At 41.1% G+C, this 19049-nt stretch overlaps 1 protein-coding gene and 1 pseudogene across 3 annotated transcripts; one reads left to right on the top strand and one right to left on the bottom strand.

Annotated features, from left to right (window-relative positions):
• LOC110434104 (glycine-rich RNA-binding protein 4, mitochondrial-like) lies at window positions 9549-17806 on the bottom strand. 3 transcript variants are annotated; one of them, XM_021457802.1, is made up of 5 exons: window positions 17548-17806; window positions 17376-17444; window positions 14032-14138; window positions 13872-13955; window positions 9549-10017 (listed from the first exon to the last, which is right to left on the bottom strand). In XM_021457802.1, the coding sequence occupies exons 1-5, from the start codon at window positions 17705-17707 to the stop codon at window positions 10009-10011; spliced, it is 429 nt and encodes a 142-aa protein (XP_021313477.1). In that variant the 5' UTR covers window positions 17708-17806; the 3' UTR covers window positions 9549-10008. The 3 variants fall into 3 exon arrangements, 1 of the variants encoding a protein (XP_021313477.1); XR_002451577.1 differs by lacking the exons at window positions 9549-10017; window positions 17376-17444; window positions 17548-17806 and adding an exon at window positions 15089-17049 and having other exon boundaries at window positions 13929-13955; XR_002451578.1 differs by lacking the exons at window positions 9549-10017; window positions 13872-13955; window positions 17376-17444; window positions 17548-17806 and adding an exon at window positions 14767-17049.
• On the top strand, window positions 10879-13865 carry LOC110434105 (annotated as a pseudogene).

Consider the following 19049-nt stretch of genomic DNA (forward strand, 5'->3'; position numbering starts at 1 on the left):
TGTGACCTGAAAGTGGCGCGATTAGGATTAGCTCCCGTTTTAATTACGAAAAATTACCGATCAAACAAATATCGCGTCGGCAGCGTAGAAGACTTGCCGTTTTGGGCGTGGGGGCTGTTGCGGAATGCCGGCGCGCGCCATTGGCTCCCCGCTCTTCAGCTGCTGCACCAAGCCGTTTCGGCCAGTTGTGTGACGTTGGGTGCCACAAACGAATAGTGTTTCAGTTCATCGCCAACCACACAAGGACGGTTATGCATGAGACGGGGAGATTTCAGTTCGTCGCGGTAGGCCTTCATGTCCCGTCCGTGTGTTTCCAGCCACGAGCAAGAGGGCAAACGAAGCGTTATTTTCCGTGGAGGGCTGCCACTTGACTTGGGCCAACAAACATTGTACACCCGTGAAGATTTGAAGCCCATTTAAACTAGAAACTGAAGCGTCGTCTCTCCGACTCGGCGACTCCTCCGCTGCCCGCAATCAAGTCTTCGGCAATCGGCAGCTCGCGGCGGCGGACGCCGGACGGTGCGACGGCGGCACTGCTGGCCTGCTGACAGCGATTGAGCCATCAACAATGGAAGATTCACCAACGCAGAGAGAAAAGAAGAAAAGATGAGTAGGTTTTAGTCTTTAGTTAAATTTGATTGATAATTTGACGTACGATCAATTGGGATACTGGATTTTTAAATTGATAGTTGTAGGTTTGAAGAAATATTAAGTACCGTTTCTGGTCCAAGTGCTCCTGAACAAGCAATTCAAGTTGCAATTGCAACTGCTGCAGCAGAAGAGGAAGATGGGACAACTCCAATTGCAGAAACAGAGGCACAGTCTGATCCTGCTGCTCAAGAACAACCACACGAAAATGAACAAGAAGATGGTGAGTTTATTACAGAGTTTAGCCTAGAACATATAATTGCAGATCCAGGAATATGCAATTTGATTTTATTTTTAGAGTTCAAAAACATCAATTATGAGATTGTGACATGGTTTATGGATACATCGTCAATTTTAATGGTATTATCTCTTATGTTTTATACAATTGCTTCGCGAAAAAAAAAACCTAGCAATCGAAAGTTCGCCATAGGTCATTTTTCGTCATGGATTCGCCACTGCCGGGAGCCAACGGAAAGGAGCGGAAAAGCAAAGAGAAGAAGGAAACCGTGGGCGAGATCACCGTGCCCGAGACCAAAACTGAGCAGAGCTCCTCGTGAGTCCGTGCCCCCGCGTGGAGTGAAGTTCTCTGGTGCGCCCTGCGGGCATCGGCATCGCCGATTCGCCGCATTTGTGGGTGGTGCTGGCCGGCCGGCCGCGCTGGTTTTGCGGCCCCGAGAACGTGAGCCGCGTGACGGCATCAGCGGCAGCAGGCCTGAAATACGCAGGCATCTGCGGCATCTCCGTTTCTTTTTCTTTTTTTCTTTTTTACACACGATTTCAGATTGCAAATAAAGCAGACAAACATAATATTGGGCCTGTTCTTCTTCAATCTATCACAGGAAAAATGTGGTATTCGGCCCCTAACTGGGAGACTGTCTGAACGGAAGATGCTGCTGATGCAGATGCATTGGCAGTTTATTGTACAGTACGTATACGGTATACTGTCGTTCTCGCCTCTCTCTCTGGAGAAATAAATGCCCTGGTTCCGCAGATTTTTGAGGCTGCCGTGCCGTCGTCCTACTCCCATACAGCACGTGCTCCTTCTCCCATACAGTACGCACTCTGACATCTCAGTACCCTAACCAAGGGTATTTTCAACCACCCAGCTTGGCCTTGTTTAGTTCCCCAAGTGAAAAATTTTGTGACACCGTAGCACTTTCGTTTGTTTGTAGTAATTATTGTCCAACCATAGACTAACTAGGCTTAAAAGATTCGTCTCGTCAATTTCGACCAAACTGTGTAATTAGTTTTTATTTTTGTTTATATTTAATACTCCATACATGCGTCTAAAGATTCGATGTGACGGGGAATTTTGAAAAATTTTGGATTTTTTGGTGGAAGTAAACAAGGCCTTCAAAACAACGCCAGGATTCGCTCATTCATTTGCACAAGGGCCTTTAATTCCAAAAATATTTTGGATTTCGGTATCGTAGTATTTTTATTTTTATTTAACAAATATTATTTAATTATAGACTAACTAGACTCAAAAGATTCATCCCGTAATTTATATTTAATTCTCTATATGTTTTGTAAGATTCGATATGATGAAAAATTTTGGAAAGTTTTTGGTTTTTGGGTCAACTAAATAAGGCCCAGAAAAAACAAAACTAGCCATTGCGGTCACGTTTCCCGTACTGATCATTGATCAAAACAGTGGGCAGAGAAAAAAAACACAATGCCGTGTTTACAGGCCACTACACGCCAGGGTATTGGGAACGAAAATTTTTTGGGTGTCATATCGGATGTGTCGGAAGGATGTCGGGAGGGGTTTTTAGAAACTAATAAAAAAACAAATTACATAGCTCGTCAGGAAACTGCAAGACAAATTTATTAAGCATAATTAATCTGTCATTAGCATATGTGAGTTACTGTAGCACTTAAGGCTAATCATAGAGTAACTAGGCTTAAAAGATTCGTCTCGCGATTCTTAACTAAACTGTGTAATTAGTTTATTTTTTTATCTACATTTAATGTTCCATGCATGTGTCCAAAGATTCGATGGGATGGATGAAAAATTTTTGGGTAGGGAACTAAACAGGGCCTTAAGATTAACAAACGAGCAGGTACTAGCATTACACCGGCAAATACTACGGCCTTGTTTACTTCCAACCAAAATCCTAAAATTTTTTCAAGATTCTCCGTCACATCGAATCTTTAAACATATGCATGGAGTATTAAATATAGATAAAAATAAAAACTAATTGCACAGTTTGGTCGAAATTGACGAGACGAATCTTTTGAGCCTGGTTAATCTATGATTGGATAATAATTACCACAAACAAATAAAAGTGCTACAGTGTCACGAAACTTTTTAGTTCAGAACTAAACAAGGCCTACAATTACACGACCCTGCTGGGACCGTGCACTGTGAAGCGATGGCAGAGGCAGCAGCAAGCAGCAAATCGGGGGCGGGGGCAGCAAGAAGCCAGCAGCGGAAGCCAACATGTAATGTGCACTGAATTACTGGTCTGGCACTTGCATTGCAGCGCAGCCGCCACTGTTGAGGTCTGGTTTAATTTAAAAAATTTTGTAAATTTTTTTCTAGATTCTTCGTCACATTAAATCTTGCACATAGATTGAATAAAAAATAACTAATGACACAATTTATATGTCATTTACGAGACGAAAATTTTAAATCTAGTTAATCTATGATTCAACAATATTTGTTAAATGTAAACGAAAATGCTACCGTTTTTATTTTGCAAGACGAGGCTGCTGCAGTGTGGGGATTGACGCCTTGTTTAGTTTCCAAAAATTTTCAAAATTCCTCGTCACATCGAATCTTTATACACATGCATGAAGCATTAAATGTAGATGAAAATAAAAACTAATTGCACAGTTTGTCTTTAATTTACGAGACGAATCTTTTGAGCCTAGTTACTTTATAATTAGATAATAATTGTCACAAACAAACGAAAGTGCTACAGTAGCCAAAACCAAAAATTTTCGCGAAGGCCTTGTTTAGTTCCGAAAACTGAAAAGTTTTCGGAACTGTAGCACTTTCGTTTGTTTGTGGTAAAATATTGTCCAATCATAAACTAACTAGAGTCAAAAGATTCGTCTCGTGATTTACAGTCAAACTGTGTGATTAGTTTTTGTTTTCGTCTATATTTAATGCTTCATGCATCTACCGCAAGATTCGATGTGACAGAGAATCTTGAAAATTTTTTGGATTTCGAGGTGAACTAAACAAGGCCGAACTGAACAAGGCCTGACGACCACAAGCTGAAGCTGTCGGGGGAGCAGCATAATAACAGTGGGGGATCCCGGCGCAAAAACCAGACGGGATTCACACGCCAACGGCTGGCAAAACAAAAGGAAAATTTCCTCCCGCGCACACGCGGAAATCTGGCAGCTTGCAGTTGCAGCTTTCTTCAGCCTTCAGCTATAGTAGTAGCTCCGGCGATCCAGAGGCTTTCCATGGGCTCTCGATGGGCGACATCTTTGTCGTGTGTGCTGTCGCACACCCTTGTGCCTCCTCCGATCTCTTGATTCTCTGCCCCCTGTTCCTTTCTGCTTTTCTGCCAATCCTGTCATGGCCGTACGATCCATGCATATATAAATATATTATATATAGTAAGTATGTGTGCATATGCTCCAAACTTCAGAGTTCGTTCGTTCAAGAATCAAGACGGAGAATTGAAAGGGGATGGATTTTTTTCCTTCCTGAAACAAAAGTGCAAGCGAATGATCTGGCTGGCATCTGGGTCTTTCTCTTTCTGTATATATCCAGCAGGTTCCTTGTTGATCGACTCGACGCTGCCGGCCTTTTGGGCCCTGTTAGTTTCCACACAAAATTTTTTCGTCCATCCCATCGAATCTTTGACACATGCATAGAACATTAAATATACATAAAAAAATAAATTAATTACACAGTTTGATTGAAAAACGTGAGACGAATTTTTTAAGCCTAGTTACTCCATGATTAGCCTTAAGTGCTACAGTAACTCACATGTGCTAATGATAAATTAATTATACTTAATAGATTTGTCTTGTAGTTTCCTGATGAGCTATGTAATTTATTTTTTTATTAGTTTCTAAAAACCCCTCCCGAGTCCCGACATCTTTCCGACACATCCGATGTGATACCTAAAAAATTTTCATCTCCAATCTAAAACATGAGCTTGTTCACGAAGCTACCTTGCTGCACTGCATGCACGAATGATTTTGGGACAAAAGGGAGGGAATCATTGTCCAAGGCACAAAGGCAGAGCCGTCGCCTGTGCCCATCATGCGTGCATGTACCTGCAACATAAACCAGACAACCTGGATGCTGTACGTCGCCTGTAGCTCATAGAGAGAGAAATGAGAAATCGCTCGGCCGGAGTAGTTAATAAGCATTGTTGGTTTAATGAGGCCTTGTTTAGTTCGCAAAAATTTTCAAGATTCCCCGTCACATCGAATCTTTAGTCGCATGCATGAAGCATTAAATATAGACGAAAATAAAAACTAATTACACAGTTTAACTGTAATTTGTGAGATGAATGTTTTGAGCCTAGTTACTTCGTGATTGGACAATGTTTATCAAATAAAAACGAAATGCTACAGTACCCAAAAACGAAAAATTTTGCGAACTAAACAAGGCCTGAATATTGCTCCTTGGCCGGCAGGCTGTAGGTGAAATTAATCCATACCCTAACTACTTTCAGATATATGTAATTATGGCTGATGACGATGATGGATTAAAATAATGATGCCCATGGCTGATATGATGCTGGCTGCTCCACGTCGTAGTAGATCGCCATGCACGCAGATCTGACAGCTGACCATATACTAGGGCTTTGTTTAGTTCACCCAAAAACCAAAATTTTTTCAAGATTCTCTGTCACATCGAATATTGCGGCACATGCATAGAGCATTAAATATAGATGAAAAATAAAAACTAATTGCATAGTTTATCTGTAAATCACGAGATAAATCTTTTAAACCTAGTTATCCATGATCAGATAATGTTTGTCAAATAAAAACGAAAATACTACAGTTCCGAAACCGAAAAGTTTTCGGAACTAAACAAGGCCTAGCTTACCTTGATAGGGGAAAAAAACTTGCATTATTCATGCATGCTGCTTAAGGCCTTGTTTAGTTTTATTTTTTATTTTAGTTTTGAGTACCGTAGTACTTTCGTTTTTATTTGGTAATTATTGTCTAATCATGGACTGAGAGCATCTCCAAGGGACTTTGCAGATGAATTTTGTATTTGGTGTTGTTTGCAAAGTCCCAAACTCATTTGCAAAGTCTAAAAATAGTCCAACTCCAAGGGACTTTGCATTTAGACTTGTTAAACCCAAAGTGTGGACCCCATCCCTGAATTTTTTTTTCACCGATCGCGCCCGCGCGGTTTTTTTCCTTCGATCTATTTTGACGTACGCCGTGCGTGCCAGTCGCCGCCCAGGCCAGGTCGCCGCCTGTTGCCGCCCAGCCCAGGTCTTCGCGCCAGTTGCCGCCCAGCCCAGGCCGCGTTCGTCTTTCGTCGCTGTCGTCGTTCGCGTCAGTTCGGCTCCGTCCACCTCCGTCCTCCTCCGAGGGAAGGTCCACCTCCGTTCTCGCGCCGTGGCCGCGTACGTCGTCCAGACGTGGCCGCGTACGTCATCGTTCATGGACGCGCGCGAGTCACACGTGGTCGCGCCGCCGCCAGTTCGGTGCCGTCGGCGTAGAGAAATCGCGCGGGGTGGGGGGGACGGTGTCCGACGTGGAAGGCTGAAATTGTAGATGCAAAGTGGTGGGAATGTTTGCATATATGCAAAGCCTCAACCTCTATTTGCAAAATTAACCAAATTGCAAACCTTATTTGCAAAACCATTGGAGAGGTATTTTCTACTCTTTTTTACAAATAGGGCAATGCAAAGTTTGTTTGCAAAGCCCTTAGAGATGCTCTAACTAAACTCAAAAGATTTATCTCGTGATTTACAGATAAATTGTACAATTAGTTTTTGTTTTCGTCTATATTTAGTGCTTCACGCATGTGCCGCAAGATTTGATGTGACTGAGAATCTTAAAAACTTTTTGGATTTTTTAACTAAACAAGACCTTAGTTACTGTAGACTATACTGGATCACGTCACGTCAGGGTTGGTGAAACACACTGGAGCGCCCGGTGATGCATATGCATGGATCATGGTTGATGGACGCCAAAGCCATGCCAAGGAGAGGCAAGGACGGGACGTACACCAAGTTGTGTGCGAGCAATGATCATGTCGACCTATTATATATAAAGATGGATGGAGGCCCATTGCACAGGCACAGCACAGTCGTCCGTCGATCGTCGTAGCGGCAGCAGCTTCTGCATCAATGCGGCTGGCGACTACTCTCATCCGATGAAACTTTCCTGCATGGATCGAGTTGGCCCGAGGATCCATGCATCTCTGATGTTGTACGTGTAGGCACCCGTGATCCAGATTCCAGCCGTCGTCTGTCCTCTGCATGCTCTCCTATGCCCTCATCGATCGACAATAATCTGATTCCTACCTTAACTAATGTTCAAGGTTAGTGAAGATGGATGAACTGGTTCGGCCATTTTCTGTTGGGTAGGTTCATCCAGCATTATCAGAACATGCGCTTGATATGGATGGACGACTCTGTTTTGGAAACAAACAACTCTAAGAGCTAGACCGTCATCTCACACCTAATTTCATTCAGATCCAACGAACTAAAACACACCCTTAGAGCGCACGGCAAAGTCCCACCTGGGTCCCGCAGTTTAGCCACGTCAGTCTCTACTAAGGTCTAAGGCTCTATTTAGGCCTTGTTCAGTTCGGAAAAAACTGTAAAAAACGGCACTGTAGCACTTTCGTTTTTATTTGACAAAAATTGTCCAATCATAGAGTAATTAGGCTCAAAAGATTCATCTCGCGGTTTACAGATAAACTATGCAAATAGTTTTTGTTTTTATATATATTTAATGCTCCATGCATGTGCCGCAAGATTCGATGTGACGGGGAATGTTGAAAATTTTTGGGAACTAAACAAGGCCTTGATTGGAGATAAAAAATTTTTGGGTGTCATATCGGATGTGTCGAAAGAATGTTGGGACTCGTCAGGAAACTGTAAGATAAATCTATTAAGTATAATTAATCTGTTATTAGCACATATAGGTTACTGTAGCACTTAAGGCTAATCATGGACTAACTAGGCTTAAAAGATTCATCTCGTGATTTTCAACCAAACTATGCAATTAGTTTATTTTTTTATCTACATTTAATGTTCTATATATGCATATGTGTCTAAAGATTCGATGGGATGGATGAAAATTTTCTAAACAGGGCCTAACTGATCACCAATTCTCCAGCGACGGCTTGTTAAGGGACGTATAAAGCTTGCTTGGGGATTAGAGGACTAGTTGATTCAGCTTTTTGCTGGCTTCTGCGTGTCAGAATTAAGCCGAAACAATAGCTCAGCTCCTGAGCTGACTTGATGACTTTAGAAAGCCGAAAAACTATCTTCTAAGAAAATTAAACTAAAATATCTGAAGGAGTTTTTTTGGGCTTGGTACGCTAAGCTAAAATTTATTACAAATGTCAATAGTAAAAAGTCAACAGTTAGAAAGATATAGCTTTTGAGTCAAAACTGTAGCTCAAACAAATATATCCGGGCCTTGTTTAGTTCCTAAAAAATTTTGCAAAATTTTTCAGATTCTCCGTCACATCGAATCTTTAGACACATACATGTAGTATTAAATATAGACAAAAATAAAAACTAATTGCACAGTTTGGTCGAAATTGACGAGACGAATCTTTTAAGCCTAGTTAGTCCATGATTGGACAATATTTGTCAAATACAAACGAAAAAGCTACAGTGTCGATTTTGCAAAATATTTTGGAACTAAACAAGGCCCTAGATGTGTTGGGCGTCGGCTGTCATGTATATACACGCGTCATGATGGATGCATGCAACAGGAGGCACACCAAGCTAGAAAGCATTATATATCTCGCTTGATTACACTGATTTTGTTCGCTGTTAGCATGCGGTTTAGACGTACGACGGCGCCTTTTAACCTTTGCCCGTGTCATGGGACATGCATGGCTTTGTTCTCGAAAGATCTCTAATAATGGCATGCCGGCCGTATTCTTTTATGTATTAACAAGGAGCACTCAACATTCATGGAACATGGCTTTAGGTAAAGTGATGACGGTTGTGATTTCCTAATGGAATCGCCCTCGGCCACTCACTTTGCAGTCCCAAAACAAATGTGACGCCCAGAGAATCCAACAGATACAACCGCACGATAGGTTAAGGATGCCCTACCGTCCACTCGGATTCAATGCTCACATTTTTCTGAACAGCAAGGTATGATGATATTATTTCAACGATAAATTATCCATTGATTGTTTCTGAAATTGAAATCTACGGACATTGTCTGGTTAGATTATTTCTTGTGATAAAACTTGTCTACCTAAATTTAAGTCCTTCGCTTAATGCGGGTGCTTCCATATTTGACAGTGCTGCTATTTCAATAGTGAGTGACCCGCCCATCCACACCGAAATGTTTGCAGTGGTTGTGTCAACTTAATCTTTTAGTATGCTTAAACTATATTTACAATAAGATTAAAGCAATAATATGTGAGCTTTTTATATATATATTTATCTCTTGATAGAGGGAGCGTTATTATTTCGCATAAGTACCAGCTGATCTATGTTTGTCAAAAAGTACTGTCCCACTATTCAAAGCGGCTCACACTTCTCTGAACAAACAACTCGGCTCAGTGCTCACACTCATGCACCTTTCAGGCACAATTTTGCAGATGCTTCCGAGACCAGACGCACACAATCACACGCGACATGCCAGCGGAGGCCTGGCCACGTTTAGCGCATGACAGGACTAAATACGTCCACGCAAAAGACACGCCACGCTCTGTCCACGTGGACGGCTGCAACAGGCTTCTGCAATCTCGGGGACGACACGACTACGCAACAAAGGCAGGCAGCCGCCCATTGATTTGCAGCCAGAAAAGGGCGGTAATTCCTCCATTTCAAATATAGGGTGTAACTATGCTTCACTTCGATATGAAGAATCATGCCAGTGTAGGAATACTTGTGAGCAGTGACGGTTGTCACCACATCTTTACATGGATCAATTCAACTATTCAAGAAGAGTGTGTATACTGAATGGCTCTCTTTTGGGATGCAGCAAACGAGACATTCGAAAAAGTGGCCTCATTCGGGGTGGCTGCAAACTTGACAACGTACTCGTGAAAACTTGGACATCGAGCAACTCAAGGCGACAAACATAACCAACAGCATCATCTTCGCCACACTGAACTTCACGCCATTGTTAGGTGCCTTCATCTCTGAATTTTAACTTGAAAGGTTTGAAACCCTATATCAACCCTCCTGATCAGTCCATGTCACGACCAAAGGCTTCTGCTCATTTCACCTGCTCGTCAACACAAAATGGAATGGAAAATCAGCTCTCATATTTAGCATAAGGCTCCATAAATAAAACGAAATGGCAAGCACAAGGATCCTAGACAAAAGATTAGACTAAGTCGGTTCTATTAGTTCACAGAACTTGATATAGCCGTTGATGGTATTTTACTGGTCCAAGCTGCTGTAAGGAGTCACAGACCATAGGTCAACATATTTGCAAGAAAAATCATGCTACAGTCACCCTATGCATTCATTCATGCTCATCAGCTCATGCCTACCATGCCGCATCCTACAGTGTTTCATGTAGATTATTAAGTGCAAATAAGCATATGACACAATTCAAGTCTTTCACGTCAAGATGCCTAATGTAGCTGGATTGCACATTTTGCACTCCGAGTTTCTTTTTACAAAAGAATGCATGACTACCACAACTGTACTAAATTTTTCTAATAAATGCTTGAAATATTAAAAGTAGATGGAATGTGCATTGCTTCTTTCTAATCAATGTGTTTATTTACAACAAAAACAGGGGATACTAGGAGTAAATTTGACTGTCACTTCCTGCTCTTAAACCGCCAATACGCAATCAAATATCCCAAGTAGGACACTGCAATAGTGACGTGCTATACGTTTCCCTAGGGCTCCTGACTATTGGTGCTGGAGCCATCCAGCCACGAAGCTTGCCTTTTGGAGTTAGACGAATTTGATCACACTGATGAAAGAAGTCGAAGGGCCTAAATGATATTATAACTGGTACTTGTATAGTAGAAGTACCGCTGCCCTGGTATTCTCTGTGGCTGTCATCTACATCCAGACCAACATCAGCTGGGCGTGCTACACCTTTCCCTAGGGCTCCTAACTATTGGTGGTGGAGCAATCCGGTCATGCAGCTTACCTTTCGGAGTAGACCAATTGGATCAGACTGATAAAAGAAATAGAGCGGGCTTATATAGCTATCATAACTGGTACTATAGCACAAGTACCGCTGCCCTGGTATTATCTATGACTGTCCTCTACATCCAGACCCTCAGCTGGGCACTAGGATTTGGTATACCCACATCCAGACCAACATCAGCTGGGGCCAGACTTTGTCCATGTACCACCAGAGGGAAGCATCTTCTCTGGAATTGTGCAACTTTGTGGCATCATTTTAAAAGAGAAGACTCAAGTTTCCAGGCCCTCATGACATAAATCAACAAGTGCTGATGCTGTACAGCCCTCCCACAAGGGGCAACCGCATTTTCAGACTGCCACTTTACAATTTAGGCGAAATATGTATCACCCTGCCCCTATATATGAGCAACGGTATGCAAAGATATAAAAGGTTTGACTGAACAAAAAGAACTAGCCACGATGAATCTATCGAACACATCTGAAATATTTTCATACTAAAATATTCCAAACAACAACCCTGATTCTCCCAAGCAAAATTTATTGTCAACGATTGAGGCTACATTATAATATTTGCTTGTATTCTAACAAGCTGGAATTATAGTACAGCTGGATATTTCGCTAACAATGATTACGTATATCCTAATTGCAAGGGTAATTGTCTGATTAACAAACTGACATAGTATTCTTTAGTTGAGGATATTAAAAGAAAATTCTCAACCAGTCTAGGAGGAACTATGTGGCACTGTAAATAATAAGAAATTGACCAAAATTCGAGTCAAAGAGGACTTGAAGTCTTGAACCAACTGAGCTAAGCAAATTGGCAATATCCATTTAATGGCAAATAACATACAGGCAACATAGAGAATAGACAATGTTCTATGCAAGCAGGGATGTGGACTGTCATACATGCTTGAATGAAGTGAAAAGAAAAAGCTGTGAATATGCTAGGATTATCTGGTGTATCACAATTTCTATTCATCTCAGGTTTCTGAACAAAGGTGCAATTATGCGGGATGGTGATATAAACGATGAGGGTTCTGCAAGAAACTCATGGGAAATTTGCAGTATCCAGCAAATAGAGGAAGTCAAATGTTTGGTAATTATTTTGCCTATTTGTTTTTCTGGAATATTATGTTCATTATAAAATGCCTACAATTCACCTTTATAATATTGAAAGCATTTACCATGGACTGTCACCTAGGCCCACACTTTCAAATTCCTGCAGGCTCTGTTATATCCATATCCCTTATCACCCTTGCTGTGGTCATCCCCATCTATGACCGAATTATGGTATCTCTTGCTAGAAAATTCACTGGGCTGGAAGGTGGAATTACACTTCTACAATAGAAACAAGGTGTGGGATTGCTAATTGGTAATTTCTCCAATTTCTATGGTGGTAGCAGAACTTGATGAGAATAAAAGAAGGAATTGAGCTTTGTCTCATGGAGGTATATCACCTGTGACAGTTTTGTGGCTTGCACCCCAACTGGTTTTAATGGGATATTGTTGAGCCTTCATCAAAGTTGGACAAATAGAATTTTATAATAAGCAGTTTCCAAAGCATATGCAATCTCTAGCAGGATCATATACCTATTGCTCTGTGCTATAGGCTATAGCCAGAGCAAACTATTTGTGTACTGCACTGAGCTGCTGGTAAACATCACAAGAAAGGTTACCGCCAGATATGGCCACAGAAGTGGGTTAACAGACAATATTAACAATGGCAAACTTGATTTTTACTATCATTATATTGCTATCCTGGACTGGGAGTACTGAACCTTACTTCCTTGTATGTTTTAGCTACTATAAATATAAGGTCATGTCTCTCCATGCTGAAGAGTCCATCAAAAGTCATGCCAAAGAAGAAGCTACATAGATCAGGATAGACACAGAGGCGCATAGAAAATGATTTTTTTTTCAAGGGTAATTTATAATTTTATATACTATACAGATTTAATGATAGTTGAGATTCAGGTTGTAAGATGCCTTATAGTAATATGTATCTTTTGAATGTTAGAGAAGAACAAGTGAATTACAGTTCAGCTAGTAATGGTAACTTTACTTCATTATCCAAACAACAACAATATATAAGGTCTATTATATTGGAACTTCATTAAGTGTGTGGCAGTATATATAAATTCAATGAAGTCTTTCATACTTGAGAGAAGCTAAGGCTCCATGTAACATGTGTAACACATAAGCACAGCAATGCACCAATTTCTTCATGGACTTCACTGCATATAGTATTAGATTTGTTGTATATTGAATTGGTACTTCAGACCAGGGTTCATACTTCATACAACTAATCATAACTGGACAGTTACAGGAAGTAATTGAGCAAAGTAGTCAGCTGTGGAACATATGACCCGATACTGTGAACATCTAAAGAAGTAAATTGCCAAATTATATCAGATTTCAATCTTAATATTTTTATTAGGTGAGTACACACAGTATGGGTAGCCTATCACAGTTCACATTATCACATACCTGAATACAAAATGCAAGTATATCTCTCTCGAAAAGAAATAAAAAATGAAAATAAATTCTGAGAGAATATGAAACAGCAAGCAGCTTGTTGACTACTCAGTAGTTTTTCAAACGGTTACTTTTTTTTCTTCTAAATATAACCGTAGCCTGTCTCACTGCGGCATTACCAACTAGTTGCTAACACTCCTAGCATCAATCACTCTCAAACTAGCTTCTAAAGCTTCTGTAGGAGTGTAGGGCCAATACAAGCAGATCAACTTTTTTCGGTCTATAAAGAACAAGAGGCAAGAGCCAATATAATTAAACAATCAATTTTTACAATTTCCACAGATTTAATTTGACTTTTAGAAAGATTTTATATATGCAGATGACAAAAGGTGAGTAGAAGCAATATTTCTAAAGACCAACTTATCAATAGTAGGCGTGCTTCTATTTCCGGTAATGATGTGAACGAACATGTCATTGCTATTTTTTTCTCACCGTAGAAAGTCGAGGAACAATAACTGATGCGCCACGGACTTTTCCAAGAGCAAAACTTATTCGCAATGGCCGCCCTAGCATTACCTGTAGAATTAATATAGGTCAATGCTTCATTTCTAACTGCAATAACTAACATGCTTACGAAACAATAAGGCTGTACCTTCCCATCCATAGCATCCTTGGCACACTTAGCTTCATGATCATTTGAGAAATGAACAAATCCAAAGCCTCTTGACCTTCCAGAGTTTTTGTCATACATTATTCTAACTGCAAAGCAAAAGGTCCTTTTACAACTAAATATTTAAACCTTATAAATGCAAAGTTGGTAAAAATTCATGGGGGCAAATAGGACAAAGCATAAAAAGTTATTTCTTATCTCACTAGCTCAATACCAGGTAAACGCAAAAATACTTGACCTATTGGTTTTCAAGTATATGAACACTGCCATGATATGGAAGAGTAAACCCCTGACTAGGTTAACCTATAATCACATACCACGGATGAAGGGAAATGATAGCCAGAATGCATGTGCTACATGTAACCATGACATGATAGCTACCCGTGGGATAATACAACCATAACATTTCTTAACTGTTGCTATTTTAGCGTCAACATTGTTAACTATGGTTTTGTTGGTAGTAAGCTAATAGCACAGCAACATACACGATGTTAGTGTGAAAAACTTTAAAACAAGGGGTGTGATCACACAATTAGTTTCATGAACAAACATACAAACTTAAACTTTTAAGTGCCTGATAAATAGGGACAGACAAATAAGATGCAAGACATGGCAGAAACAATAAACATGATCTAGGGCTGCACAAATGAGGCACGAATTTCATAGAACATTTCAAGTAAAATTAATCTTATCTTTTTGCAATTTCCTAGGCACTACCTTCAAGTAAAATGTTACATTGTCACTTGGATGAGATGCACCATAATATATTTTTCAAAAGTCAAGTACTTCAGATTATCTCAGGCTTTGCGCCAACTCTTTGCAAAGAAGCATGGACCATAGGCTTCATGTTCACAATCAACAAATGATTGTATTCAAAGAGTAGATATAGTGAGGAGGATATTGATACAGATCAGAGATGGTTAATACTCCAAGGCAAAAGTACTAAGGAAACACAAAACAACAGATGTAATTGAACTGACGGTGTAGTCAACAAGTTTTCTATTGGGTCAGAATTGCATCAGATAAACACCATACTCACATGACGTAAGTCTCCTGATTCAACCATACTAGAATCAAGATGAAAAAAACTCTTAGTCTATCACAATATAAAGACCAATGCAATTTTCCATTGCATCTAATGTGCTATTTGAAGCCTCATTCTTGATGTTTCTCTTTTAATTACATGGGACTTGGCTGTATGCAAAGTAAAACTCCATCTTTCATGCCTAAAACAGATCTCCAATACTTTGAGACAGACAGACAGTGTATGGTAATTGTCTCATGTATCTTTTCCCTTCCATTGCAAGAAGTATAGTGGCTATCTTGAGCTGGATAGCATAACCTCAATGGAACTAAGCCCTAGAATCTTCTTTTGTGTTTGTTTCGAATAACAGGATCGGATAGATTCAGCATCACTATACTTCCCAGCAGATGCACAAGCGTTAGAAAGTAACACCACATGGCCATTATCAAATGAGTCCGCGTTCAGCACCTTCTCAGCAGCAACTTCAGTTAATTCTGTGTGACTATGCAGGTGACCTCCTCCCATCAAAGCCTTCCAAGGATTTGCTCCCTCATTGCTAGTCAAGCTAGCCACTTCTGCTGCTTCATCCAAGCGACCAGCTCTTGCCAACATATCTACTAGGCATCCAATGTGTTCTTGGCATGGATTTACGTGCTTCTCATTAATCATTCTCCTGAATATGATCAACCCATCATCAACTTGTCCAGAATGGCTGCATGCCAGCATTGTGTTCAAGTATGTTACACTGTCTCGCTCTTCACTAGATTCCTCCATTTTATTAAAAAGTGCTACTGCTTGCTCTCCTTGGCCATTTATACCATAGGATAATATCAGGGTATTCCACGAGACAACATCTCGAGAAATCATGTCATCAAATACTTTATGAGCTAAAATGGCATATCCACACTTACCATAAACTGCCATGAGGGTATTAGGGACAGGTCTATACAGATACAAACCTGACTTGTAGCTATACCCATGAAGTTGAACACATAGAACAAACTTAGCAGTCTCATAGCATCCAGTCAATAAGCTGACTAATGTCACAGAATCAATCACAAAAGTATCTTCATGCCTCATCTTACCAAATAGATGCATCCCCTCTAGGGCTCTTCCACTTCCTATATATCCTGAAACCATTGCAGTCCATGAAACTAAGCTTTTGTTCCTCATGCCATCAAACAACACTCTAGCTGAACTTAAATCCTTGCATTTGGAATACATAGTGATTAATGAATTAACTGCAGGAAGCTCACTACTAAACCCACGTGTGATCATTTGGTTATGAACCATTTTTCCTCTCCTTGCATCACCCAGAAGTGCACAAGCTTGCACCAAACTGACCATTGCTATCCTGTCAGGAACTATGCCATTTGACCTCATCTGAACAAAGATATTTATAACTTCACCAGCATGAGCCTGCTCAAGAAGGAAACCCATCATCATTGTCCAAGTAACCACATTCCTAAGAATAATTTTCCTGAAAATCTCTCTTCCAATCTCAATATCCCCAAAACTCAAGTACATGCCAAGTATTGAGTTTGTCACCGAGACATCCAAATCAAAGCCCATCTTAACTGCATAAGCATGTACACTCTTGCACATTTCAAGTTCACCACAACCAGCATACGCTTGAGCGATATTAATCATGGTCACAGCATTATTAGGAACTGACCCAAAACAACAACACAACCTCTTGAATGCCAATACTGCTTCCTCAAACAAAACATTGTGCACTAACCCGGAGATCATTGCATTCCAGGAAACTACATTAGGATCCCTCAAACCGCTGAAAAATGCCAATGCGTTCATGGGGTGCCCACATTTTGCATATGCATCCACCAGTGCGGTTGCAACAAAATGATTGGATTCCAACTGACTCTTTATAGCCCACCCATGAATGCACTCGGCAAGCACAACATCACCCAGACCAGCTGCCGCAAGCAACACACCGACCAAGGTGAACGAGTTTGGGCACACACCTGCCCTCATCATGCTGACAAACAGCTCAGATGACTCATGGAACGACCCGCTCCTTGCATGCCGATAGATTGCTGCTGAGCAGGTGACCACGTCCCAAACAGGAATTTCATTGAGCAGGCTGCAGGCCTGGGCGCCATGGAGTGGCTCACGGTCTCCACGGCATTTGGTCGAACACCTATCCCGTGCACCATCTGACCTCCAACCGAAACCCCCCAAAAAAAAACCCCAACGCGCAGAGGTTATTTAACACGATGAAATTGGGCATTCCTAATAAGTTCCTAGTAACAGTGAGGTTCCAGTGCGCGAATCTGTTTCTTACCTTCAGTGACGGTGCCGAAGGAGGAGAAGGCGTCCGTGAGGGAGCGCTCATCCACGGACCACGACAACCCTGCACCCGCAATCAGTAAACAGAAACGTAGTACAGTGAGAGCTATGATGCAATCGAGGATCATATGGGAGACAGACACGGATGCGGGAGAGCAGAGTGGTACCGGCGACGAAGAGCCTGGAGTCGGAGGTCGGCGGCGGCGCGCCAGGAGGCAACTCGTCAGGTAGTTTGGCAGCAGCGGCGGAGAAAGGGCGTCTCAGGTGGTGGCCGTCGTGGAGGAGAGGGGTGAGGCGCAGGCGGGAGAGGAGCACCCGAGGCGTCATTCTGGCGAGCGGCGGGGGTCGCGAATGGCAGTCGGGTAACTTGTGCAATGGTTTTACCGGCAAAAGCTTGGAAGCCCTTATAAGCGCTGCAACTGCTTCTCACAGGTACTAGACAGCAGCAGCTGCACTACCAAATAAATGCCCTGCCAAGACATATTTCGGCCTTGTTTAGTTCCCAAAAAATTTTATAAATTTTTTTAGATTTTCCGTCACATCGAATCTTTAGACGCATACATGGAGTATTAAATATAGACGAAAATAAAAACTAATTGCATAGTTTGGACGGAATTGACGAGACGAATCTTTTGAGCTTAGTTAGTCTATAATTGGACAATATTTGTCAAATACAAACGAAATTGCTACAGTGCCTGTTTTGCAAAAATTTTTGGAACTAAACAAGGCCTTCATCGACAAAGCATACTGTGTCAAAACCAAAACCTGACAATTTGGTTTTAGTCGAAAGGAAATTGTTTTAAAAAAAATCGAAAAAAAATCTGTTGAATTCATCATATTGATGGCAGGAATCGAATGCAATTTTGATTCGCTGTAATAATTTCATTAAATTTCATTCTGTTATTATACTTGTATACAAAATTTCCGGATCTGCAAGCTGAGCTGCTGGTTACAAATTTCCGGCTATCCAGGAATTTGCAGCTGGGTATGCCACATGTAAAAAATTTCAAAGCACATATGGAATATAATAGACCATAAGTTATAATGGCCATGACAAATCCATAATAATAACCAAAGTACAAGTTCTAAACATAGTGCTGTTGTCTCTAATGATCAAAATAGTAAAGTCTACTAGTATAACGTAACTCTCTGGTTCCCTTGTTGGAAGAGATTGATGATATCCTCATCTTTCACTTGACAGAATTAAGAATACATTACAAGAATTAAGAGTACAATCAAAAATTGGAAAAAAAAAATCTTCAAAGTTCAAACTCATACACTAAACAATGGACCTAGGTGTTCTGCTCACCTTGCTTGAAGCCGCCGAGGGGGAGGGTCGGTCGGCCGGACACGGACGCCAGACGGCCAGAGGGTTGCTGCAGAAGGGGCGCCGCCGCCGGTGGTCGGCTCCACTGGCGGAGCCAAGGCCCGGCCACCCTGGGCCAGTGGTCGGGCTCGGAGGTGAACAGGTCAACTTTATACAGGTTTTTTACTCCTATATGTTTGAAGCTCCCAAAGAAACGACCGAGAAAAGTAGTGTTAGAATTAGAAGATATTACTTAAGCCTTTCTTCCAGCTTTATTATTTATACAATAGCAGAGCAAATGCCATCTCCTTTTGTATTTTTTATTCATAATTCATGTGTTTTTTTTTTAAATGTGCAAGCGAG

This window comes from Sorghum bicolor, chromosome 3 (assembly GCF_000003195.3).
Source record: "Sorghum bicolor cultivar BTx623 chromosome 3, Sorghum_bicolor_NCBIv3, whole genome shotgun sequence".
Lineage (NCBI taxonomy): Eukaryota > Viridiplantae > Streptophyta > Magnoliopsida > Poales > Poaceae > Sorghum > Sorghum bicolor.

Excerpts from the sequence above, each read along its gene's own strand:
- LOC110434104 (XM_021457802.1), bottom strand. The coding sequence starts at position 17,707 with ATGACGCCTCGGGTGCTCCTCTCCCGCCTGCGCCTCACCCCTCTCCTC. Across the intron at positions 14,139-17,375 it reads CTTCGGCACCGTCACTGAAG|TTAGAATAATGTATGACAAA; the intron begins GTAAGAAACAGA and ends TTTGCTTTGCAG. Across the intron at positions 13,956-14,031 it reads AGGATGCTATGGATGGGAAG|GTAATGCTAGGGCGGCCATT; the intron begins GTACAGCCTTAT and ends TTAATTCTACAG.